The sequence below is a fragment of the Marmota monax genome, unplaced genomic scaffold, assembly GCF_021218885.2.
Source record: "Marmota monax isolate L192 unplaced genomic scaffold, Marmota_monax_Labrador192_F-V1.1 WCK01_AAM20220418_F8-fsc00315, whole genome shotgun sequence".
NCBI lineage: Eukaryota > Metazoa > Chordata > Mammalia > Rodentia > Sciuridae > Marmota > Marmota monax.
This window is the reverse complement of record NW_026692798.1, coordinates 683150-710565: the sequence shown is the minus strand read 5'-3', so window position 1 is coordinate 710565 and position 27416 is coordinate 683150. Positions and strand designations below refer to the sequence as shown.

The 27416-nt window shown below is 40.3% G+C and overlaps 1 protein-coding gene across 5 annotated transcripts; it reads left to right on the top strand.

Moving 5' to 3' along the window:
• Positions 1-1545: 1545 nt before the first annotated feature.
• Phc1 (polyhomeotic homolog 1) lies at positions 1546-27387 on the top strand. Of its 5 annotated transcripts, none has more exons than XM_046448201.2 (15): positions 1546-1824; positions 4698-4855; positions 6464-6574; positions 7325-7405; positions 8424-8573; positions 9355-9510; positions 16368-16860; positions 18665-19482; positions 20780-20927; positions 21172-21383; positions 22200-22314; positions 23517-23625; positions 23845-23995; positions 24434-24665; positions 26608-27387. In XM_046448201.2, exons 2-15 carry the CDS (start codon positions 4742-4744, stop codon positions 26760-26762), a joined length of 3045 nt encoding a protein of 1014 aa, XP_046304157.1. In that variant the 5' UTR covers positions 1546-1824; positions 4698-4741; the 3' UTR covers positions 26763-27387. The 5 variants fall into 5 exon arrangements, with proteins under 5 accessions (XP_046304157.1, XP_046304155.1, XP_058436484.1 ...); XM_046448199.2 differs by having other exon boundaries at positions 1699-1844; XM_058580501.1 differs by lacking the exon at positions 1546-1824 and adding an exon at positions 2740-3056.
• Positions 27388-27416: the final 29 nt, after the last annotated feature.

Below are 27416 nucleotides of genomic sequence, written 5' to 3'. Positions count from 1 at the left end.
CATATCCATTTGTAATTCTCTGCAAGAAAGCTTTAAACTTCTTTAACATGCCAAAAGTCTAGGTTTGAATTAAGTGACTAATGCTTTACTTAGTTTTTAACCACTAGTTCTCCTTGCCAAAATCTTTTCAATTCATCCTGAGCCAATGTCATTCATGGCCTGGCAACATACCTTTTCACCTCCTCACACCCCAGTTTTTGATTTTCCAGTCCTTTGGCTGCCCTCTGGTTTCTTCCTTTACATACTTACTTGTCTGACTGGTTCCTAGAAGCCTAGCAGAGATTTACCTGATATAAATCTGACTACCACAAATTAAAAGCTGGGAGACCACACACTCCTCTCTCAATGCAAATATAAATGGATCTAATTTATAAACAAAGAGAATGCTTCTATTTTTTCCTCCAAAACCAAATCATGCATGGGCTTTTAAGGAGAAAATGAAGTGTGAGTTGTCAGAGAAAATGACTGGCTAGAGCAGAGGTTAGCAAAAGACTATGATAGCAGCATAAAAAGCATCAATCCTAGTTATTAGTCAACAGCGGGTTCCACCCCTTCTGTAAAGGTTAATGAGGACAGTTATCTTTGTTTTGTGCACTGGTTCAATTCAAGCTTCTAAGACTGGTTAGCATGAAATGAGTGCCCTATAAATATGTTTCATATTCAAAGGTTGAGAGAATAATTAAAAATTGACAAATTGATATCACAAACAAAATGACAAAGGCTCCCCCACAAAATGTTTCCAGTTTCCAAATACAACCCCATTGTTCTACATCTCTTTATACCCTGCCTTTTCCATTGCTTTTGCCGTTCTAATTCCTCTACATATATACTTAAATCTAAGAACACATATGCATACAAATATCCCTGAAATTGCTGACTTAAATGTTATTCAAAGCAAGTTGCTGCTTTTGAATGTTAACTCCTAAAGGGTTCACTGTTTCTGCGCAGCATTCTTTCCCGCCTTCTTGGAGTTGAGAGGGATTAAACAACATTCTCTTTTCCCTCAATCTTTTTCTTTCCTTCTTTTCCCTCAAGTTTTTCTTTCTTTCTCTCTTCTTTTCTCTGCTTTATTTCTTTCCCCCAAACTATCGTTTCTCTAGGATCGTTGCTTGCTTTCTCCCACTCCAGTTAGTCCCTTTGATCCTTTCTTTCTATCCCTTATTCCCAGAAGCTCCAGAAAATACCTTCTTTTCCCCCTTTCACGTCACTTCCCTCCCTTCTCCATCTCCCTCTCCTCTCAGAGAGGTGAGTTCCCCACTAGAGGCCAGCACTTTCTCGAATTCTCCTCCCAACCAAGGAGCAGCATTCGGAGAGAAAGAAGGGGGGGAAAAAGAGGAGAAAGAGAGAGAGAGGAAAAAACCTAGGGCCTAGAGCGCAGAGGCCCGGGAGCCGCGTCGTCATGGCAACGGGCGCCGGCAGGAAACGAGGGACGCGCGGGAGGGGGGCGGAGGGCGCCGAGGGGAGGGGGAGGGTCGGGGGAGGGGTCCAGCTGCCCCGGAAGCACCTCCCCACCAGCCCCCTCCTCCAGCCCGGCCCGCAGCCCCCGGCCTGCATCCCCCACCCTCTCGGCCCGGCAGGAAGTGACAGGCCCGGAGCGAGCCCCCAGGCCTGGCAGAGCCGCGGCCGGGCCGGCACCCGGAGCGGCGGGAGGGGCGGGGAGCGGCGGCCGCACAGGGCACCTCCCACCCCGCCCTCGGCGCCCCCGCCCCTCCAGGAAGGGGAGGAGGCGAGGGGAGCCCGCCGCGGAGGCCGAGCAAGCCCCCCGCCCAGCCTTGCGACTGGGGACCCCGGCACATGAGGTGGACGCCCCCCGCGAGGACTCGGGTACGGAGCCCGGCGCGAAGGTAACCGGGCGACCGCGGGCCGGGGAGGGGCAGGACCTCTGGGGGCTTGGCTGCGCGGGGATGTTTCTTCAGCCACCTCCGTCTGTGTAACGCCCCAGGTACCTCCCCCAGTTGCTTTCCCTGCCTACCTCCAGCGCTTAGCTCTACCGTCTTTTGGCTCTGCCTGTCCAAGTATAATTGCTATTCATTTCTCTGTGCTTAGTGCTGTCTGTCCGTCACCCCTGTTGCCTCTGACTGCTCATTTTCCCATTCATTTTTACCCTCTCTGACTTTGGTTCTTCCATGCGAGCATGTTTTCTAGTTACCTCCCTGCTTTTCATGGTCCGCTGGGTTCCTCAGTCTCCAATTCCTTGACTTTTGTGTCCCTCCTGCCTGCCCCTGCTCACTTAAATCTGTTCACTGCTGGCACTGTATTTACTCCGTTCCCTCGGTGTATTTGATTTCTCTTTGGACCGGCATTTTCATTAAGGTTCTGTATAAAGCAAGAACTCCTGGGCGTCTGTTATCCTTATTCCGTAGATTACTTCCATTTCTTTGGCACAGTCTTCCCTGAACCACCCTCCCTCTCTCACCTCCCTTCTCATGCTCCATTCTTTCTGCAAGATAGAGTTTTATGCTTAGAGATAGTTGACTTCCTCCAATTCCTGAACCAATTAAGCCCAGTACCAGGTCTACCTCAGTTTCCTTTTCTAGCTTCGGTAGGTCTGTGCGCCTACCCAGCTGAACACTGCACACCCGAATGCTACCTTCCAACATGACCAGGGCTTAGCTACTCTAAAGTCCTCTGTATGTCAGCGTCTCTCTCTCTCTTTCGGTTTAATTCCGAAATTTTCAGTTCATTGTGCCTCCCATACTGTTTGTTGTCTTCACTTTCTGTATTTAATCTTGCAGTCACAACATTGATCGTAAATAGATTTATGTGCCCAGGATCCATTTGATGAGTTTTCCCCGGAGAGAAAGACTTTTAAGTTGGCCCCTTTTATTTCTATTTCACAGTTTGAAAAAAAATATTAATAAGGCTTCCATTTTGGGGGAAATGAGTTATTGAGCATTTTTATACAAGCATAGGAATTGTCCCATCTATAGCTAATTTGGGGTCTTATGTATCTCAGTCCAGTGAACTAAGTCCAAAAAAATCTATACAACTATGCCGTGCTGCCTCTAATCCTTACCCACTTTTTTTCTTCACATGCTGATAATGAGGATTCATGGGTCTGTATCTGTTTAGTGCTTTGATATTTTGGCAAAAGATGTGGGGAGAAGGTAGACTGGAGTTGAAGCTGATATGATTTCTCCTTTGTACTTTTTGGGTTATATCCATGTTTGCAGTGATATTTGCTATTTCTAAAGGAAACAGAAGAGATGGGTATTCTTGGGGAATAATGATGTGATTGGATGACGTTGGGAATGGAGTAAGGAAAAATCATAATTTTATTGCCCAGGTCAGCTGGTTTAATTTTATTTTCTTTGCTTGTTTGTTTGTTTGTTTTGGATGCAATTTCTAAGATAAATCTGTTCGCCCTAATAAAACTGCTGACAGCCCTTAGTAGAAATTCTGGTTTGATGTTTACATTCCTAAACCAAATAGTGCTTTGGTGACCTGATATATCTAGTGGCTTAGTGCCTCAAAAGTAGAGAATAAAGTGTGCAAGTTTAAAAGAGGGAGAAAAATAAGAATGAGCAGCAATCCATGTTGTCATTTAGTGCTGCTTTGGAAGAATATTTCTTTTCATCTCCTGTCTCTTTGCTTGGTTCTCAGTAGTATTTACATATGGGTTTTGCAAATTTAGTGTAGTTCTGAGAGGCTAAATTCTGACACTTTGGTAAAAACTAAAAGGTGAATATTACTTTTTTTGAAGATTTTCATTGTTATATATTTAATGTTTAACCTGTTAAGATGACATAGTTCAATCAGTGTGAAACCTTTACAAATCCAGAAACTGAGGTATGTAAGGAGGAAAAATGACATGGTTTGAGATGATGTTATTAGTAGTATGGACTGAAGCCAGGTAACAATTTGTGCTATATAGACTGAAGGCTAACTCTTCTGCTTCCAAGTTTTATACCCTTCCATGATCCATTTAACATCTTCAGGCCCTCCTCCTTGACATGAGGATAATGATTGCTCATACTCAGTGAATGGTACTGCTTTAATTACAGATTTTTTGACTAGAAGAAGATATGTACTAATGTAAAGATTTTTAAAAAATATTTATTTTTTAGCTTTAGATGGACACAATATCTTTATTTTTATGTGGTGCTGAGGATTGAACCCAGTGCCTCATGCATGCTAGGCAAGAGTGCTACTACTTGAGCCATAACCCCAGCCCCTAATGTAAAGATTTGATACTCAGAAAAACTTTATATTGACAATTACAAACAGGGACAATAATCTTTTACTTTATAGCACCGTGAGATATAATACAGATCAAGCATCTAACCCAGTGAAAAAAGGCAGCTAGAAGCTTTACTGTAAATGATGACCATTGCTAAGATGACAATGATGTAGGTGAAGATAAAAATAAGACAATAGTAAGTTTGGGGAGATTTTAAACTTAAAAAGTGCGAAGCGGGTGTTAGGTGGCTTTACCATTTCTGAGTACTATGTTGCTTTCTGGTGATTTTATTTAATGACAAGCATGCAAAGATTATTTCCTTTGAGACAATTAATAGCTTAAAAAGGTGGTGGGGTGGGGCTGTTGAGATTGTATTGTAGATTGGGGAATTTTAGAGTTTTCTCTAAGAGAAAGATTTTTAGATAACTTATAGATTTACTGTGGTCTTGAATAATAACATGAAAAAAACAGTTCATTATCAAGGTGTAAATTTTAATCCTTTACTCCTTCCATCTAGGTCTTGGCTCAGACCACCACCCTTGGGGACCCTGGAACACTATCATGGAGACTGAGAGCGAGCAGAACTCCAGCTCCACCAATGGGAGTTCCAGCTCAGGGGGCAGCTCTCGGCCCCAGATAGCTCAAATGTCCCTGTATGAACGACAAGCAGTGCAGGTGAGGCTGAAGTCTGAGGGGCTAGGATCTGTGAATATGGGCTTGTGTAGGCAAAGATGCTGAAAGGTAATTGTTTTTAGTTTCTTTTAAGCAGTTGGAGGGAGTCAGTCGGATTAGGTGATGACTAAGGCTTCTTCCAGCTCTGAGAAAAGTTGGGACAAACAGAGAGTGAAATTCAGTTTTTCAACTAAGGATTTTTTTTTTTTTTTTTTAAACTAGTATTCAGCCATCTAGCTAGATTCAAACTAACTATTTCTTTTCATGGATTGACAGGATTTTACCTTTGACTGTTCTTGTAAATTACCCTGAAGAATGGAGAGGTGTCATGGACCTCTCTCTCTCTTTTTTTTTTTAATAATAAAAAAATATACATATATATTTTTATATATATATATATTTTAGTTGTTGATAGACCTTGAGTTATTTATATGTGGTGCTGAGAATCGAACCCAGTGTCTTACATGTGCCAGGCAAGTGTGCTACCACTGAGCCACAGCCCTAGCCCTCATGGACCTCTTTAAAGATTTATTTTTAGATAAATAACAAATTTCAATTTAAAAATTTTAAAATTCTATTGGGGATTGAGACCTTTTACTTAAAAGATTTTTCTTGCTAGAATAACTATGCATGTAATTAGAATAGTTGTAATTATTAAAATTTGAGAGGGTACTGGCAGTTGAACCCAGGGCTACAATACAGTCCCAGACCTTTTCTTTCTCTCTCTCTTTCTTATTTTACTTTCTATTTTAAGTTAGGGTCTTGCTAAGTTGTCCAGGCTGGTCCCCAACTTACTATCCCCTTGTCTCAACCTCCCATTTACAGATGTGTACCTCCATTCCTGGCAGAATGTTGTAATTATTAAAGAATAAGAATGCAGTAAAATCTAGTTAACACAAAAACTGAACTACCAATAACATTTTCATAAACATCCTTAATCATATTGTTGGTATTTGAAATTGTCAATTGAAAATTTTACCTGATAGAATCTTTCAGAAGCCACTAATTAATTTTCTATTATTTATAACCCCTAATGGCTCTTTACCCTTTACTATATGCCTAGAATATGGTCTTTCACTTTCTTCTTCTTTTTTCTTTTGGTATTGGGAATTACCATAAGCTACATCCCCAGTCCTTTTTATTTTTTATTTTTTATTTTGAAACAGGGTTTTACTAAGTTGCTGAGGCTGACCTTGAACTTTCTATCCTCCTGCCTCAGTCTCCCGAGTCTCTGGGATTACAGGCATGTGCCACTGCACCTGGCTTATTTTCTTCATGTTAATTGATATCCTGTTTATTTTCAACCTGTTAGTCCTTGCTACATCATATATTTCTAGGTCTCACATTGGACATAAGAATTCATATGAAATGTACTCTTTTCTTTATATGTGAGGGTAGACCATAGAATTAGTTGTTTCTCCAGTTTTTGGAGATCTACATAGACTTGCTAGTTTTAATATAAAAATGGATAAATCAGATGATTTAGCCCAATCTCCCTTCTCTTTGGTTTTTCTCCTTCCCATGGCTATCTTTCACACTAGTACAAGGATTTGAGTAGAATAGGAGTTAAGGAGTGATTTGTTCTAACTGTTGCATCCTGTCTTCTCCTAGGCTCTGCAGGCATTGCAGCGGCAGCCCAATGCAGCTCAGTATTTCCACCAGTTCATGCTCCAGCAGCAGCTCAGTAATGCCCAGCTGCATAGTTTGGCTGCCGTCCAGCAGGTGAGAGGTCAGCAGCCAGCTGACCCAAGAGGGAGGGGATAGGCACCATGGGTGGATAGGGGACTTTTGTGGAATATTGCATCCTCACTAAGCCAGACTAGGGGCAAAGTCTCCTTTGCTTCCTGTGCTTTTATAGGAGCATGGATACATCTTAGTTTCTGCAGTTGCAGTAAGAACTGGGGAGGAATCACCTTTTAGAGGTAGAATGGCTATGTTCTAGACCTGTTCTGAATGCTTGAAATGTCTTTAGTCCAAATTAAGATGAGGTCTAAGATTTTTGACTTTGAAGACATAGAATGACAAAAAGAATGTAAAATATCTCAGTAATATATTAATACTAATTACACGTTGAAATGATAATATTTTAGATATATTGGGGAAAATAAGTTAGTGAAGTTAATGTCCCTTGCTTCTTTTTACTTTTTGAAAAATTGTACATAGTAGACAATTATATACGTGGCTCACATTATATTAGTATTGGACACCTATACCCTGTATTTATTATTGACTCATGATGTGGCCTGTCTAAAAGTTTTTTATCCACCTAAAAGAAAGTGGGAACAAGAAGACATGTTGCCTGTCTGCTCCAGGAGGGTTATGCAAGGGTTGTTGGGTTGGTGAATATACTTTCCCATACTCTGTTATTACCTGAAATCTCTATATATTTTATGTCTGTGATTTATTACTGTAAGACTGAGAACATCTTTTTCATTGTCTGTACTATTTCTTGTTTCCCTTCCACTTTAATAGGCCACGATTGCTGCTAGTCGGCAAGCCAGCTCCCCAAACACCAGCACTGCACAGCAGCAGACTACCACCACTCAGGCCTCAGTGAGTACTGCCTCTCTCACTGAGCCCTTGTCCCTGGGTTAAACTACTTAGCATAGTTGATTTGAGGGTGTTTATTGAGCCATCAAGTGGATATTTACTATTCTAATACAGAACATATTAGTACTAAAAGGGAAGATAACCAGCTTGCATCTGTACAGGAATCTTTAACAAGGAACCTAAGGAAGGAAGAAGAAAACACTGATGAAGAAAAGAAGATAAAGGAAAGGGGCTCTGTTAGAAAGAAATGAAACATGTTTCATTTCATTATTATTTTATTACCTTTTTGTGTGTTGGGGTCCTGGGGATTAAACCCAGGGTGCTCTACCACTGAACTACATGCACAGCCGATTTAATCCTTTTTTTTTTGGTGAGGCAGAGTCTCACTAACTTGCCAAGGCTGTCCTCAATCTTGTGATTCTCTTTCTCAGCCTTTTGAGTTGCTGGGATTACAGGTGTGTGCCACCATGCCTGGTGCCATTGCATATTTTTGCCTTCTCAAGTATTAACACAAGTGGTTAGGATCTATCTATCTATCTATTTGTTTATTTATTTATTGGTACTGTGGATTGAACCCATTGATGCTGAGTTACAAAGTGGTCAGGATTGATCCTATTTTATTTATTTATTTATTTGTACTGTGAATTGAACCCATTGATGCTCAGTTACATTCCTCATTCTGTATTTTGAGGTAGAATCTCACCGACTTGCTTAGGCCTAACTAAGTTGTTGAGGCTGACCTTGAACTTTTGATCCTTCTGCGTCAGGCTCCTGAGTCACTGGGATTACAGGCGGGATTACAGGCGTGTGCCACCAGACCCATCTTTATTTTATTTTTGACTTTGGTTATACCAAGGTAGCCAGGATAACAGTTTTGGATAGGAAGTTATTATGCATTTCCCTCTGACTCCTTGAGAGTGAGATATTCATTTATTGACTGGGTCACTCTGAATTTGTCAGTCATGTAACTTTCCTTTTACCTCTCCCAAATCCTTAGTCTGGATTCCTTTGTGTCATGCAGATTAACCTGGCCACCACGTCAGCTGCCCAGCTTATCAGCCGATCACAGAGTGTGAGCTCTCCCAGTGCCACCACCTTGACTCAATCCGTGTTGCTGGGGAATACTACTTCCCCACCTCTCAACCAGTCCCAGGCCCAGATGTATCTGCGGGTAAGCTGTAGACATAGTAACCGTTGTCTTGGGGACATAAGTTCCTATTTATACTTTCCATGCCAAGGACTTGAGTAAGAGCAATTTTATTTATTTGTTTATGTATTTATTTGTTGTTTTGTGGTGCTGGGGATCAACACTAGAATCTTACGATGCTAGACAAGCACTTGACCACTGAACTACATCCTCAACCTGAAAACTTTTATGTAACTTTGGTTACCAGATGTTTTGAAACAAGTTGATCTACTTCCCATGTCTTAATTTACCCTTGAAGTGATGATGCTCTGTATTCACAGGTAGCCTGTAGATTATATTGAGATTCTAAACTAATATTTGGCTAAATTAGTGTTAGATGTAGTCTAACTTTTAAACCTGTGATTTAAGTATACAAATCGTTAAGGGTTGTCTTTCAGCTTATCTACTAACTCATTCTAAGACCCTTGTTTCAGCTTCTTTGATGTTTGAGTCTTTGTTATCAATCCATAATTTTCTGTACATTCTAGGTTTTTTTTTTTTTCTGGATGATTTATTTTACATATATATGTAAAATATATATACATATATACATATATATATATATGCACACACACACACACATACATACACGTACACACACATATACATACATACATATGGAGAATAAGAGATTCCTGGGTTGGTGTGGAAAGGGACAGGGCTTAGCTATTTAATACCTGCTGTTTATTTTTTCTTGTGGTCCTTCCCTTCTATTTCTTCTGTCTACTCTTTTCTTCTTTGTTCTTCTTCCTCCTCTCCTTGCCAGCCACAGCTGGGAAACCTATTGCAGGTAAACCGGACCCTGGGCCGGAATGTGCCTCTAGCCTCCCAACTCATCCTGATGCCTAATGGGGCAGTGGCTGCAGTCCAGCAGGAGGTGCCATCCGCTCAGTCTCCTGGAGTTCATGCAGATGCAGATCAGGTCAGTGGCAACCACTTTACTGTGGATGGGGTCTGGGAAGGATGAAGGGAATGGCCTAGACTAGGCCCTCTGCCCCATTATTGCTTTTCAGAACTCTTATTTTTTTGTGTGGTGTTTTCCCTTCATTAATCCCTATAAAATGTGAATTCTTTAAAGCTTTTGGGTTGACTTGATTTAGAAAGGATAGAATTGTCTGAAAAGAGCTCTGTGGATCTGGCGAGTCTTACTTTGAATACAGGATAAATTTCCAGACTATACTTCTAGTCCTTGGTGATTCAGTTTTATTCAGTCTTAATTCTTTCCCATAGTAATGTCTCCCGAAGATAAGGAATGGTCGAGGGAATTCTGTTGTTACACGTGAAGCAGACCTGGCTGAGTTGCTGAAGGAATATTTATTTTCTTCTGCTCATGTCTCTTACTATCATTCTCAACTTTTAATCTTCTGTTCATTTTTTTCTCTAATAAAAGTCTTCTTTACCATTACTCTCTATGACTTATTTCCAAAATACATATATTTTTTTAGCTTATTGGATACATTATCAAAGTAGGATTTGATAATGATTATTTCATTCTTTTAGTCTATCAGTAAGTAATATTAAGCCCTTTTTATTGATACACTCAGATATGTATTAGAAATTTTGGAGGATCAAAAAGGGATATGTCAAGTCTTCAAAGAGGTTGGAGAACAAAAGCACTCAGGTAAATGGTACTAACTTTGAGTGTACCACAAGTTTATAGAGAAGACTTGGTTGCAGGATACCTGAGTTACCTTAAAAAGGCTGGGTAGGATTTGATTTGGAATGAGGAGAAAACGAGAGAGAGCACCAAGTGTTAGGGTATAGGTCATATGTGTAAATATGAGTGTATGTGGAAGGGTAGAGATGAGGATAAAGGAGAGATAATAGGCCTGTGGTAGAAGAAGTCAGTGCTAATGAGCAACCTAAAATCCAAGAATAGGAGGTTGTAGTCAACTTCATAGGCTGTAGGGACCATTAGTGATATTTTACAGCAGATTACAGGAAAAGAAAGTTCTTTAAGAAGAATCATTGAGGCCAGATGTGATGTTACACATTTGTAATCACAGCTACTCAGGAGGCCGAGTCAGGAAGATCACAAATTTGAGACTAGCCTGAGCAATTTAGTGAAACCCTGTCTCAAAATAAGAAATAAAAAGGACTGGGGATATAGCTCAGTGGTAGAACATTTGTCTAGAATGTGTGAGGCCTAGAGTTCAATCCCCAGTATTGGAAAAGAAGAGAAAGAAAAAAATTATTGAGGAACAAAGCATGTGCCTGGATAAGAGACACTAGGAAATCTGCTTGAAGACCTTGGTCAGCTAGTTATATAGTCTTTGTTTCAGACTTTGCTAATAACAGTGGGAGCCAAGAATAAGGCTGTCCTCCTTCCATGTCCATTTTTTTCATTTACCAGTTCATTCATTCATCAAATCCTGGGGTATCAATATGTTGAGGGACAGATGGTAGTGGTTACAATGTGCTCTGTTGTTTGGGTCAGATTCTAGCTCCATTACTTACTGTGCCCATGGGCAAGTGACCTGGCATCTTTCTGCTATGGTTTCTTTATTTATAAACTAGGTATTATAATATACCTGCCTGATAGTGTGTATGAAGGACAAATTGAGTTGATGTGTGCAACTGCTTGAACAGTGCCTGAACATAATATTTAAGAGTGTTAACTGTTGTTGAAATATCACACATTCTTAGCCTTGGAGGCCCAGCAAAGTCATGATCACTATGTTTATGGAAATTATAGCCATCAAAGCAGTAGATGTTAAACAGTAGATGTTAAACACCATTTAGTGAATGGTGTCATAATTGCTTTACTGCAAAGTACAGGATACTCTCAGAATAAGGGATGGGGGATAGAAATCAAAGAGGTGACATTTAAATTAGAGCCTATAGAAGTTTGCCAGGTATGGATGTGGGAGAGTGTTGAAGGCCAGGAGAATTTTATGTCTAAAGGTCCTGAGGAGGGAAGGAACTTGATTTATTTGAAGAATCAAAAGAAGGCTTGTTTTGCTGACATTTGGCAAAGGGGGCTAGACAAGTGGGAGGAACCTCATCTTGCAGGGCCTTGGTGGCTGTAATTAGGCTTTTGAGCTTTTTGTAAAGGGTAATAGGAAGCTGTAGAAAGATTTAAAACATGGAAGTAATGGGGAGAGGTCTTTTTTGAAAAACCGTGTGTACTCCTCTGTGGACACTAAATAAAATGGTGTGTGAATAGGGAGAATAACAGTGTTAGAACAGTTTAGGAGATAGATGGTGTTTGGATTAGGTGTGTAACAATGGAGTAGAACAGAAATGTGTAGATATGAGAATAACTTAGAAGAGTCATAAAAGAAGGTGAACTGTTTGAGTAGACAGGGAAATTGAGAGAGATGTTGGCTCCGAGCTCTTATCTAGCAGTCGGATGGATGGCTGTTGATAATGTTCATAAGATGGACATTGGAGAACTGGATTTAGAGTGAAGCTTAGGTTTGGACATGAAGACTTGAGGTGAATGTGAGCCACGTGAAGAGATATTGAGACAGCAATATATGGTTCTTAAATTCAGAGGTCTGGGTCTGAAGTAGATATGTGAAAAGTAGACATATAGATAATAATTGCAGCCACGGTAATGTTTACAATTTCTTAGGGAGATGGTATGGATTAAAGAGAAGAACATGGGATAGGGAGCCCTGAGGGTTAGGATGAACCCTTACTAAAGCAGTTCAAGGTTGGTTAGAGAGGAATGGGCTGATATAGAGAAACAGGAATGACGGATAGGAAAATCTAGACTCCTTAGTGTCATGAAGAAAAGGGAATAAGATGATACAAGATGGAAATATATGTGTAGGGGAGTGCTCATCTCTTTTGAATATAAGAAGATGGATGGATTTATTTATGTGGAGGGACTGTTGCTTCAGTAGAGTTGGAGGGGGGTTGAATCCAAAATTGTATGAATTTGAGGAATGAGTGGATAGTGGGATTGAATACAGTTAAGGTACATAAGAATTTAGCATTGTTGGGGAAGGAGGACAAAACTGGGGAAAGGGAATGTCTTGTTCATAGATTCGAGGGGCTGATAGAGAAGGGGAGGTTGAAGAGATGAGATAATTTCTGTGATAAACTTGCTGAGAAGACAGGAATAGATGGACCCAGAGCATAGAGAAGGATTGCCCTTTGATAGGAGGAAGGAGAGAAGGGGAAAGGAAGGAGATACATGCTGGTAAATGTATATATTGGGTGGTAAAACTGTGATGAGGTATGTTCATATAATGGTTTTTATGTTCTCTGCAGAGGTGAAGAGTAAGAAGAGAAAGTGGTTCTTTCTTTTTTTTGTACCAGGGATTGAGCCCAGGGGTGCTTAACTACTGAACCACATCCCCACCCCTCTTTTATATTTTTATTTGGAGACAGGGTCTTGCTGAGTTGCTTAGTGCTTTGCCAAGTTGCTGAGGCTGCTTTTGAACCTATGATCTTCCTGGCTCAGCTTCCCAAGCTGCTGGGATTACAGGCATGTGCCACTGCACCCAGTGTCCCTCCTGCCTTTTTAAAATTTTGAAATAAATAAAATATAATTGTTAAGTTGCTGAGGCTGGCTTCTTTTAATCCTCCTGCCTCAGCCTCCCGAGTCTCTGGAATTATAGGTGTGTGCCACCACGCCTGACTGAGAAAGTGGTTCTAAGGTATAGGGAGAGTAGGAAAGTTGGAAATAGCTATTGTGAGAAAGAAGCTGATTTTTAAAATGGCATAATTGCCAGATATTATGTGCCCTAGTGCCCAGTCTTGATGTTCTTGTTTTGTTATTGTTGTGTTTGTTTTTTCAACCCTGAAGGTTCTTGTAAATTTCTCTCCAAAGCTAGATCCTCCCTTTTGCTGCTTCTACCTGAATTCAGGTTCTTATTTTTTACCTGACTTACTGTATCAGTTTCCTAAATGGCCTTCTTGACTTCACACTTGTCTTCTTGTGATCCTCTTCCATGTTATTATCACTGTTTTGAAATAAGAAAACATATTGTTACAAATTAAAAAAAAAAATTGTTCCTGTGATACACAGAATTAGATAATTCATAGTCTTTGACTACAGTAGTCCTCATTGGTCCACTTTTATTTATTTACTCAGTAATTTCTTAACAAAATAATAAGTAGACTAGGAGTATAATTTCCTGGTAAAATGTTGTTGGTCTAGCATGTGTAAGGCCTTGAGTCAATCCTCAGCACCACAAAAAATAAAAGTGTAATAAGCAGTCCCTACTTCCATACACTGCCTACCCCTACCCATGATAATAATCATTCTGATTCCTAGGTTCATTCTTCCTTTGGGTCCCTTTTATATAGTCTTATTGCATCTCTGTATATTTCTAAAAATGTCATCTTGGAGGCTGAGGCAGAAGGATCACAGGTTTGAGGACAGCCTCAGCAAATTAGTAAGGACCTAAGCAACTTAATGAGACTTTGTCTCAAAATAGGAAAAACAAAAAGGGTTGAGGATGTAGCTTATTGGTAAATCACCCCTGAGTTCAATCCCCAGTACCAAAAAAAAAGAAGTACTTTTGATCATGAAAAATTTTCAGACAAAAATTATTGGCACGTTGCCATTCTATTTAGGTCCTCTGCTTGTGGATTAATTTGAAGGAAATCCCAGACCCTCACCCTTCTCTCTCTCTTTCTCTCTCTCTCTCACACACACACATACACACATATACACACATACACACACAATTTTTGTTTAAACTTATGAGGCACTTGTATATAATCTTTATTTGTGAGAATACTTTTTTTTTTTTTTTTTGGTGGTAGTACTGGATTGAACCCAGGGGCTCTGTATCACTGAACTACATCCTTAACTTTTTAAATTTTATTTTGAGACATTGTCTTGCTAAATTGCTAAAGCTGGCCTTAAATTTGTGATCCTCTTGCTTCAGCCACCTGAATCACTGGGATTACAGGTGTGCACCACTGTGCTGGGCAGAGAACACTTTTCTTTGTGGTGGTGTGTTTCTATGTTGCCTAGACTATCCTTGGACTCCTGGGATCAAGAGATCCTCTTGCCTCCGTCTACCAGTGGCTGGGATCACAGGTTCACACCACTGCACCTGGACTGAGAATGTTTTTTTTTTGTTGTTGTTTTTAGAGAGAGAGAGAGAGAGAGAGAGAATTTTAATATTTATTTTTTAGTTCTCGGTGGACACAACATCTTTGTTTGTATGTGGTACTGAGGATGGAACCCGGGCCGCACACATGCCAGGCGAGCGTGCCACCGTTTAAGCCACATCCCTAGCCCGAGAATGGTTTTTTTAACTTATTTTCCAATTACTTTTATTGATCATGTAGGCAAAAGAGTACCTTGACTGAGAATACTTTCTTAATAGCATATTTTCAAGTTCTATTTGTTTTGTAGCCATCGTTGATTAATTTTAATTTCTATATAATATTATATAGTATGAATATACTACAGTTGTTTCATTTTTTTCTTCTTTTTTTATTCATCTTCTCTTTTTGTTTTTCCTTTGGAACTGGGAATTGAACCCAGAGGTGCTTAATCACTGAGCCACATCCCTGTCCCTTTTTACTTTTTAAATTTTGAGATAGGGTCTCACTTAGTTGAATAGGGCCTTGCTAAGTTGCTGAGGCTGGTTTTGAACTTGCTGTCCTACTGCCTCAGCCTCCGAAGTTGCTGGGATTACAGGTATGTGCCACCATGCCTGGCTTCTTTTTCTCCTATAAATGGCAGTTTGGGTTGTTTGTAGGCTTTTGTTAATCTCAACAGTGATGGTGTGATAATTCCTGTATATGCATCCTGTTGTATATGGTAGGAATTTCCCTTGTGGAATTCTAGGTTTCAGGGTATGTATGTGCATGTGCACTAAACTAGACCCCAGCCCTTGGTAATGTTTGTGCTGATTAGTGTTTTCAGTGGCTTCCTATAATCATTTAGGGAGTCATAATTTCTTCTCTCATTCATAGAGCACTATGTGCTAGTTGCTGCATGAAGTGCTGGGACTATATAATGAATAAGACATAAACTTGCTGTCTAAACTGAAGTTCAGATTATCCTTAACACAATAGGCCCTTAATAATCTAGTATGTTTTTAGCTTCCAGCCTCAACCTACCTTCCTTGATTCATTTCTTTGTACTTCCTGCAACTCAATCCAAACATAATGAAATAGTTATAATTTCTTTTTCTTTTCTTTTTGGTACTGGGGGTTGAACTCAGGACCTTGTGCATGCAAGGCAAGCACTACCAACTGAGCTATATCCCCAGCCTGAAATAATTATGATTTCTGAAAGTACAGTGCTCTTTTGTGGGTTTGTGTCCTTGCAAATGCTCTTAGCTATTTCTTCACATCACCATCTTCACTATGACTTACAGTCTTAGATAATATATCACTCATTTTAGGAAGTCATTTTGATCTCCCCAGTGTGACTTGATTTTCCTCCTCTGTATTTCCATAGAACTTTATTTATATTTGTGCGTATTATTACATAATTTTATTAGAATGTTTTTATTAGGAGTAAAGACTGTGTCTTTCATACCTGCATTATCAGTATTTAGTGTAGTATTTGAAGTGTAGCTGTGTAGTAACTGCTGAATGAATGAATGAATGGAGAGGAAAGGGAAAATCAAAGAGATTTTCTAGGAATAAATGATAAAATTTGATGATAGTCTTAATAGTGAATGGAGGAGGCTAAAAAATCAGATGTATCTACAAAGTTCCTCCTTGGGAGACTAGAAGTCCTTTAATATATGTTGGAGGTGGGGGTACAAGTTGAGGTAGGCTATGAATAAGACACTATAGCTATCTGCTGTTTTTTAATCAATCAGAGAAATCTGTTTTTTAAATATTTTTCAGGTGCAGAACTTGGCAGTGAGGAATCAACAGGCCTCAGCTCAAGGACCCCAAATGCAAGGCTCCACTCAGAAGGCCATACCTCCTGGAGCCTCCCCTGTCTCTAGCCTTTCTCAGGCCTCTAGCCAGGCCCTAGCTGTGGCACAGGCTTCTCCAGGGGCCTCAGGCCAATCTCTCAACCTCAGTCAAGCTGGTGGAGGCAGTGGAAACAGCCTCTCAGGGCCAATGGGTCCAGGTGGAGGTGGCCAAGCTCCAGGGGGTTTGGGTCAGTTGCCTTCTTCAGGAATGGGTGGTGGAAGCTGTCCCAGGAAGGGCACAGGAGTGGTTCAGCCCTTGCCTGCGGCCCAAACGGTGACTGTGAGCCAGGGCAGCCAGACAGAGGCAGAAAGTGCAGGAGCCAAGAAAGCAGATGCTGATGGGAGTGGTCAACAGAATGTGGGCATGAACTTGACACGGACAGCTACACCTGCGCCCAGCCAGACCCTCATTAGCTCAGGTATATTATCACCTCACATAATATCATAAATCTCTCAGAACTTATTTGAAATCTTTCAAATTACCTTTCTTTGCCCCGTTTTTCGCTTGGCCCTGGAGTAGTGGAAGGAAAGAGAATTACATCAGCCTTGAGTGTATTAGTTCAGGGACAGGAAAATAGTTAACAGATAAAGGTCTTATCTATATCTTCCAGGCAACAATCAGGTTTTAAGTTACTCTTGTTTACTTTCCTAGGCCCCTGAGTTCTGTAGTTTACTCATTCTACTTACTCATGAACCCAGTTCTTACTGAATTGCCTACTGTGTTCTAGGAGGTGCTGATACATCTTTCTAAAGCAGATTCTGTGTCCTCATGTTACTTACAGTTTAGTATAGGATATTAATTCTGTTTAATGGTAGTTAGTTGGTCCAATGTAGGACAGATATAATATAAATACTTTAGCCAGGCATCGTGGCGCATGCCCGTAATCCCAGTGACTCTGGAGCTGAAGCAGAAGGATCACAAATTCAAGGCTAGCCTCAGGAACTCAACAAGGATCTAAGCACCTTAGTGAGACCCTTACTCAACATAAAAAATAAAAAGGGCTGCCCCTGGGTTAAATACCCAGTACCAAAAACAAAACAAAACAAAACAAAACCCAAAATGTTTTATATATATAAATGTTTTAGAACATTTAAGATTATCAAATAGAACCATGATTTAATATAGTCAAATTGTGATCATCTGTATCAGTGATGAGGATAAAAAGGAAAACATAATAATAATAGCTGTAAGTAGTTTATACTTCCTTTCAGATAAGATATAGTGGGTAAAATATAGTTAGATGTATCTTCCTTGGTAATGTTAATTTTTTTCTGCTTTCTTTGTTTCTAATACCTTAGTTATTGGTATGTTTGAATAATTTGGTCACAAAAATTTAATGAGTTAATTAGACATTACTAATAACTAGGTATTTAAATACCGTAGCATTTGTGGTTTTTTTGAGGTACTGAGGATAGAACTTGGGGTGCTCTACCACTGAGCTACATCCCCAACCCTTTTTATTTTTTATTTTTGAGACAGAGTCTTACAAAACTGTCCAGTCTGGCCTTGAACTTGTGATCCTCCAGCCTCAGCCTCCCAAGTAACTGGTATTACAGGTGTGCTCAACAGAATACTATAGCACTTATATATCCACAGTGCTCTCATTACATATTTTATACATACTTTATGTGTTCTCTGGACAGTCTGGTAAAATATGGAAGGTTGGAGATTGTAAAAGTCTGAGCCTGCAGCTACTGACTCCTCAGAGTTCTTAGATGGTAACCTAACCTGATGAATTTTTGAAAACTGAGACATTGATGAAAAGATATTGATATCTCTAACTTTGTTGGTATTTATTCTTTCAGTGAATATTTTTTGTGTGTCAGCACTGGACTCTGTTTAGGGGTGTGAAAGTGAATAAAACATAGAATCAGCCTTTGCAAAACTCAAAGTCTAATCACATGGAGAAAGAGCCAACCTCTGTACTCCTGAATACAGAGTAAAAGGATAAGTTTTGTTTGAAATTACTGAGTTAGGATGTTGATTGAGCCAGGGAGTTTTTCTATGGTATCTACACTAGATAATGTTTATGTTTAGTAATGTTTTGACTTAGTGGAAAGAATATGAATGAAGTGATGTCCAAGTTCTGTACAGGCTAGATTTCTATTCAGTGTAGTTTAAAACTAGGTAAGCCTTGGAAAATGATTTTACTTTTAATTTTGAAGGGTTATTATTTTCTGTTCTTTTTTCCCCTTTGTAATATTCTGGGTTTGTTCCTATAGCCACGTACACACAGATCCAGCCCCATTCTCTGATTCAGCAGCAGCAGCAGATCCACCTCCAGCAGAAGCAGGTAGTGATCCAACAGCAGATTGCCATTCATCACCAGCAACAGTTCCAACACCGGCAGTCCCAGCTACTTCACACAGCTACACATCTCCAGTTGGCTCAGCAGCAGCAGCAACAGCAACAACAACAGCAGCAGCAGCAACAACAACAGCAGCAGCAGCAACAGCAGCAGCAGCAGCAAGCCACAACCCTCACTGCCCCTCAGCCACCACAGGTCCCACCTACTCAGCAGGTCCCACCATCCCAGTCCCAGCAGCAAGCTCAAACCCTTGTAGTTCAGCCCATGCTTCAGTCTTCACCCCTGTCCCTTCCACCTGACCCAACCCCCAAGCCACCCATTCCCATCCAGTCCAAACCACCTGTAGCACCTATTAAACCTCCTCAGTTAGGTGCTGCTAAGATGTCAGCTACCCAGCAACCACCACCCCATATCCCCGTGCAAGTTGTGGGTACCCGGCAACCAGGTACAGCCCAGGCACAGGCTTTGGGGTTGGCACAGCTGGCAGCTGCTGTACCTACTTCCCGGGGGATGCCAGGTACAGTGCAGCCTGGCCAGGCCCATTTGGCCTCCTCACCACCTTCATCCCAGGCTCCTGGTGCACTGCAGGAGTGTTCTCCTACGTTGGCCCCCGGGATGACCCTTGCTTCTGTGCAGGGGACAGCACATGTGGTTAAGGGTGGGGCTACTAGCTCTTCACCTGTTGTAGCCCAGGTTCCTGCTGCCTTCTACATGCAGTCTGTGCATCTACCGGTGAGTGATGTCTGATGCTGCTACCCATGAGAGTGGACCTGTACTGAATGGAACTAGAACTCAAATTGAGTAAGGGAATGAAGTGTTGAGAAATTTGGTACTGGTGTTTATGTGCTCTTTTAAGAGTCATAGATTTAATATGTATAACATCTGAACTTTGTACTTGTAAATCATTCTGAGGTTTGGGATATATACTAAGTTAGATTGAGGTAGCCTAACTAGCTATCCCACTGCTTGATATTTTTCCAAAAGATCTAAAATTGGTATGCTGTAGCAATATAGTCTCTTCAATGTTTATAACAGCACAATTCACAATAGCCAAATTATGGAATCAACAACCCAGGTGCTTGACAGTAGATGAGTGGATTAAAAAAATTGTAGTGTGTGTTTGTATATATGTATTTATATGTATGCGCGCGCACACACACACACACAATGTAGTTATACTTAACCATAAAAAAATAATGAAATAGTGGCATTTGCCAGTAAATGTATAGAAATGGAGAATATCATGCCAAATGAAATAAGACAAACTCAGAAACTCAACTTGAATGTTTTTTCTCATGTGGAGGCTAGAGTAAAATAAAGGAAAGGGAGAGGGAAGGATAGGATGTCATAAAGATAAAGGGGAGATGAGTAATATGGAAAAATGAGTTTGAGAGGCAGTAGATGAGTAGATGAGGGAAGGCAATGCAGAATGAATTCTTAAAAATCATGTATTAATATTCCACAGGGATATATAAATATTTCATAGGGAATTTCACTTTTATATATAAGTAAAAGGAACCAATCAAATATGAATAAATAGATGAGCAAAGAAAGTCTAGTAGAAGAAGGAGAAAGCAGAGGGGAGAGAAGATGCGAAGAAAAGGAAAGGATCATGAACTAAAATCAAAATTCTATGTATGTATGAGTTTGTCGGGATGAACCCAACTACTGTGTGTAACTGTAAAGCTCTAATTTAAAAAAAAAATGAATAAAAAATTGTATATATCTAAAGGAACGATAACAGCAAAGAAGAGAGCCTTAACCAAAACAATCTTTGGAAAGACAGTTTTTGTTTGGGCCACAGTGGTCTAAGTTATGACTGTGCATTAAAATGGTATTGCATTTTGTTTTGTCCTTATGTAGACGTTATACTAATTAGGGATGACCAAGAATTTAGTGTATATGAAGCAGGAGATAGGGAGTTCAGAAAGTCTTCTCTGAAAGTATAGAAGTAATTGTAATTCCTTTTCATTCTTTATGCCTAAATCTTGTTTTTTTTTTTTTTTTTCCCCTGTTGTTTACTGTACAGGGTAAACCTCAGACACTGGCTGTGAAACGCAAAGCTGAGTCTGAGGAAGAGAGAGATGATATCTCCACTTTGGGTTCAATACTTCCTGCCAAGGCTTCTCCAGCAGCAGAGAGCCCAAAAGTCATGGAGGAGAAGAGTAGTCTTGGAGGTAACTGGTTTCTAAAATGCTATTATTGAACACACAAAGAATAGAAAATTATTCTGAAAGAGCTACAGATAATTCTGGTTCAGTAGAAAATGGGCCTAAATATTTGGTAGATCCAGAAATATAATCAGAGGGTGAATGATCAAAGGAGAACATAATTTATTGTGGAAAATCAGGCTGGCTCAGCTAATAGGTGGATTCATTATATTATCCCATATTTGTTCTTTAATGTGTGTTTGTTTTCCAGAGAAAGCTGAACCTGTGGCCAATGTGAATGCTAGTACCCCAAGCAATGAACTGGTAGCCTTGACTCCTGCCCCATCAGCACCACCTCCTACACTAGCCATGGTGTCCAGACAAATGGGAGACTCCAAACCCCCACAGGCCATTGTGAAGCCCCAGATTCTCACCCACATCATTGAAGGCTTTGTTATCCAGGAAGGAGCGGAACCTTTCCCGGTGAGAACAGGGCCATATGGTGGGACTTCAGGAGGGCATTTGGTCTGATTTTGTCTTCAAATTCCTCTAAAAACAAAGGCAGCTGGGCACCAAGCCTGTAATCCCAGTTACTCGGGAAGCCAAGGCAGTAGGATTGTGGGTTCAAGGTCAACTTCAGAAGCTTAGTGAGGCCCTAAGCAACTTAGTTCGACGTGTCTCAAAATTAAAAATAAAAAGGGCTGGGGATGTGGCTCGGTAGTAAAGCACTCTGGGTTCAATCCCAAGTACCAAGAAAATAAAAAAAAGGTACAGAACTTATTAATTGTTAATTTATTAATTATTAGAGAATGATTTATTTATTTTGTTTATTTAGTTGCAAAAGAAGGAAAGGAAGAAAGGAAAGCACATATGTTTGTGGACCAGACAGTAAAAATGTTGGGAAGAGAAGAAAAGGAAGAAAATCACCTTTTAAAACTTTTTAGATAGGTAAACTAGGTATTTTTATAATGAAGAAAATTATAGTAGAGAACTTTTCTAGAATATGAGTTACAGAACCAGGATTATAACCCAGGTATCCTGATTTTTCTTGTGTCCCCTGTACCTTAGGAAGGGAAGGATAAGATAGAGGGAACCAGGCTAGGAACTTGTTCTCTAGTAGCTTATCTGAAAAAAGTAGAAGATTCTTGATTGCAGTACTGTAAGGAATTTTCTCTGAGCCAGACTTGACCATTAACTCAGAGATGCAGGCAAGGACATGATGATAGGAAGTGTTAGGGAACACTGTAGAGAGGCAGAAAGGAATTAGGCTACCTTAATTAAAAACTTTTTCTGGGACAGGTGGGTTGTTCTCAGTTACTGAAGGAGTCTGAGAAGCCACTACAGACTGGCCTCCAAACTGGACTGAATGAGAGTCAGTCAAGTGGACCCTTGGGAGGGGACAGCCCTTCTGCTGGTAAGTATTATTTAGAGACCCACCTGGGAGAAAGAGGCTCATGGGAATGTTTGAGGACTCAGTGTAAAATAGTAATTTTCTGTTTATTTAAAGTAGGAATTAGATGAAGTCCATCTATACACAGAAACCATATTGTATATCAGAGTATATAGAATCACACAAAAGGAGTTATAGGGTGAGGAGTGTTTTACCAAGCTAAAGTAACTTGTTGAATTATCGTTTACTATATAAGGATATATTTTCCAAAAGATGATATAGGGGCTGGAATTCTATGGTACAGTGTTTACCTAGCTGGGTTTGATCTTCAGCACTAGAAAGAAAAAGAAGAGGGACATTTAAATTATTTTTAAAATATATTTAATAGGTACATTGTTATTATTCATAATAGTGGGATTTATTATATATGTGTTATGTGCACACAATATAACAATATAATTTGGTCAGTTTTATTCCCTTTACCTCCTCTTTCCTTCCCCTCCTCCCTCTCCCTGTTCCCCTTTCTCTACTAGTCTCTCTTCTATTTTACTGAGGTACCTCCCCCTGCCCTTTTTTCCTTTTTCTCCTTGGTTTCCACATAGGACATTTAAATTCACAACTTCCTGCTCTCCTTATTTTAGATTTTAATAATCTATAGTGAGGACTTTTATTTAAAATTTCCTCCATGCTTTTGGAAATCTTTGTGGGAGAGGGATTGGATATCTTCCTAGGCATTAATAATTAGTTCCTCTTTCCTATTTAAGAAATGGAGTCATATTGAAATCTGAGTTGAATTAGGATAAAATTAGTAAGACATTTAAAATGGAAATAATCAGGCTTAAAGTGGAAATAATAAGGCTTTAAGGGCTGGTGGATACTGCAGTGCACACCTGTAATTCCAGCTACCTGGGAGGCTGAGGCAGAAGGATCACAAGTTCAAGGCCATACTGGGCAATTTAGTGAAACCCTGTCTTAAAATAAAACATAAAAGGGACTGGGGATATAGTGAAGTCTAGTATAACCATGAGCTCAATACCCAGTCTGGAAAACAAAAAGGGAAGACTTTGAGGACTGTATAATCTTCTTGAAGGGTAATTCATCATGGTGTTTGGTTTTAGGAATTCTCAGTTTGGTTGTGTAGGTCTTTGGGAAAATTAGAATCCAACTCTTGGTGTAATATGATTTAGGGGCAACAAAAGCCCATCGTAACTCTCCTTGTTTTTCAGAGTTAGATAAGAAGGCGAATCTCCTGAAGTGCGAGTACTGTGGGAAGTATGCCCCTGCAGAGCAATTTCGTGGCTCTAAGAGGTTTTGCTCCATGACTTGTGCAAAGAGGTACTGTGTGCATTGCCTGCCTTGCCTTGAGCACTAGTTTCTCCATCTAATGTTACCTTGCTTCCCCAGGGTCATCTCACAGTGAACACATACTTTGTGTCTCTTTTGTTTTCATTCCTTTGTCCAAATCAGCTCCTAAAGTACCAATTCCTGTGTGGGGCAGGGTAGCAAATAGTCTCTTCTAGTGCCTTGACATCCTGTATATGCCCTGATTTATAGGTACAATGTGAGCTGTAGCCATCAGTTCCGGTTGAAGAGGAAAAAAATGAAAGAGTTTCAGGAAGCCAACTATGCTCGTGTTCGTAGGCGTGGACCCCGCCGCAGCTCCTCTGACATTGCCCGTGCCAAGATCCAGGGCAAGCGTCACCGGGTGAGCTGTTGTTACTGAGCCAGCTATTTCTAAAATAGGCCTTTTTCTTTCCCTTGCAAGGCAATCCTTTGCCCATGTGAAAGGATACAAGACCAGAACTTTGGTTTCTTATTGATTGTGTTACTTCATATTCTGAGAGATCCTGAGTGCCTTTATCTCCTTTTTCCTCACTGCTGGTTCATATATCTATTAATCCTTACATTGTACTTAAGCGAAGACAATCTAGATCTCTTTTAACACAAGAAGAGAATCAAGGAAGTTCATACTTGAAAGGCACTTGAGAGTAGACTTTGGGCATTTGCAAATAATGCGCAGATTATTTCACATACGTTAAGACTAGTTTTCCCTCTATGTCTAAGCTAGGGTGGTGGTGGAGGGAAGAGAAGCATTCATGACACTGTTATTCCTGACTTTACTGTTTTGCCATTTTTTCTATAGGGTCAAGAGGACTCTAGCCGGGGTTCAGATAATTCCAGTTATGATGAAGCGCTCTCCCCAACATCTCCTGGGCCATTGTCAGTAAGAGCTGGACATGGAGATCGTGACCTTGGGAACACCATTACAGCTCCCCCCACACCAGAATTACAAGGCATCAACCCTGTGTTCCTGTCCAGCAATCCTAGTCGTTGGAGTGTAGAGGAGGTGTATGAGTTTATCGCTTCTCTCCAAGGTACAGAGGGATCTCTAACAGAACCCAAGTCTTCATTTTTCTTGGATCATTCCACATGGGCCTTTGTATGAGGGAACATTACTAACCTGTAAGCAGCATGGGCTTGAATGTGATAGTACTCTGCCTTGATAGTTATTCAAGTTGCTTGCCCACAGTTTGGTTTCTTAATTTCCTTCTGGGTTGATATTGTCTTCTACTGTGTGAGAAATTTTGCAATTTGGTTTTTTTATGATTCAACTTTATTTCTCACCAATAATTTTTGGATAAAAATTATTTTGATGTGATTAACTACAATTCTCACCATGTATAAGGTTTTCCCCTTTTTTGGTACTGGGGATTGAACCCAGGGGTGCTGTACCACTGAGCCATATCCCCAGCTTTTTTAATTTTTAATTTTGAGACAGGGTTTCACTAAATTGTTTAGAACTTGTGATCCTCCTGCCTCAGCCTCCCAGGAAACTGGGATTATAGGCATGCACCACTATGCCTGGGTAAGACTTTTTTCAGTGAAGAGGGGCGGGGTTAGAAACTAAGGGACCATTGTTGGCCTATTTTTATTCAAGATAGGACTGTTCTCCATTAAAAAAACCACCCTGTCCTCATTATTATTTGATATAATCTTTTTGCCAACATACAAGAAAACATGCATATATTATTGCTCTTTCTCTCTGGTTTTATTTTAAAAATTTTTTGAGCAATGGGGACACTTCATTTATTTAACACATTTGCATTTTACAAAGGATTTTCATTGACATTTCATTTACTCTCAGAACATTGCATAGAGCAGAACATTTATAACATTTCACAAGTCAGGAATTGCTGCTCACCTTTGGCAGTATTTCTTTGATTAGGGTACTCTCCTTTGATTATTTCCTCTCACAAAAGGCTCTCTCTTCTGTTATTTTCCTTAAGGATAGCTGGTTTGGGGCCTCTCCTCTTATATACTCTCACTAGATGACATCATATATTTTCATGATTTAAATCATCATACATAACTGACATCTGCCAAATCTATATAGAGCTCAGATCCTTCCATGAGCACCTGATCTTCAAATACACAACTACCTATATGAACTCTCACTTTACATCAAACACGTCTAAAACTTTTTTTCTCCACACTTGGGTGTTCCTCCTATATTCCCTATCTTGTCAAACTGTACTACCAGTTGGTCCAATGATGACAAACAGTGCCCTCTGCAGCTTTCCTTTGGCTGATTTCAAATAATAACTTTTTGTATAAAGTCTCAATTGATTACCAGCAGTTGCCAAGCCATCTAGAAATAAATGAGCAGGGGCTATGCCTTCCTTCTTGTTTGAAGTAAGTTCTTTTTTTGGGAGTGGGGTGGGATACTAGGGACTCGACCCAGGGGCTTTAACACTGAGCTACATCCCCAGCCCTTCCATTTTTTGAGACAGGGTCTCACTAAGTTGCTTAGTTTCTCATTAAGTTTCTAAGACTGGTTTTGAACTCATGATCCTCCTACCTTAGCCTCTGAGTCGATGGGATTACAGGCATACGCCACCATGCCCAACATGAAGTTACTTCTATGGCTGAACAACTTAGGTTATTATTCCTTTCTTGATGTTGTTTTATTCTTTTTAGTATTGGGGATAGAACTCAGGGGTGCTCTACCTCAGAGCTACATCTGTAGCCAATTTTTCATTTTTGAGACAGGGTATTTTCAAGTTGCTGAGGCTGACTTTGAACTTTTAATCTTATTGCCTCAGCCTCCTCAGTTGCTGGGATTATAGGTGTGTTCCACATCTGGCTTGTTTTTCATTTTTAAGATAACCAGTGTCTCTAATTTCATTTTTGCTTTCAAAGCTTACCATCTTATACCTTTATATTACTGAATTTAGGGCAAAGACTCTGGGATTGTTTCTTCTCCTCTCTTGTTCTACCATGCAGTTTCTAATACACGGTCTCACCATTGCCTTCTAGGCTGCCAAGAAATTGCAGAAGAGTTTCGTTCCCAGGAGATTGATGGACAGGCCCTTTTATTACTTAAAGAAGAACATCTTATGAGTGCCATGAACATCAAATTGGGCCCTGCCCTCAAGATCTGTGCCAAGATAAATGTCCTGAAGGAGACCTAAGGTGGCCCTCTTGCACAAACCAGCCGAAGGCAGACACTCCCCACTGTCCAGGTTATAACCTGGTACCAGCAGACTTTGCAGGGAAGAAAGAGCTGTTCGAATTATGTGACCTTCTGTAGGGAGATTACTGAGACAGGGAAGAGAAGTGCAAGAATTGGTTGCTGGTGCTACATAGTGGCAGCTTTGATATTTTCTTTGGGTTTCACTTTAAAATAATCTTTACAGTTCTCATCAATCCCACCTACCCCAATCCAGTCTTTGTAACAAAGGCAGTCCAGAGAACTAGGACTGCTCAGCCTTATCCTGGAGTGGAGCGTCTAGCCAGGGTTTTCCAAGAGGAGAAATATGTGTATGGTAAGGCAGGGAAATGGGTGGAATGTAGTTTTGCTTCTCCAGTGGGAGAGGTAGGGTTTTTCTAGCTTGTGTGACACAAGTAGCAAAATTCTGGTACTTTCCCTCTTCCTTCTGGATTGTCCCACTGTAGCTGTGGCTCAGTATTTTGTTATCACTTATTCCCTTAGTATTGAATATTTCTCCTGCATCCGTGGCAGGGTCACCAGCCAGGGTAGAAACTTGGTTGGAATCTTTCTGATTTGCTGCAGGGACTAAAAGTGTTTGACTGGCACATGGTGTGGCTGTTGTCATTTTTTTCCA

Bases quoted from the DNA above. Each gene is read 5' to 3' on its own strand.
- Phc1 (XM_058580501.1), top strand. The intron at 4,856-6,463 runs GTGAGGCTGAAG...GTCTTCTCCTAG, and splicing joins ATGAACGACAAGCAGTGCAG to GCTCTGCAGGCATTGCAGCG. The intron at 21,384-22,199 runs GTGAGAACAGGG...TTTCTGGGACAG, and splicing joins AAGGAGCGGAACCTTTCCCG to GTGGGTTGTTCTCAGTTACT.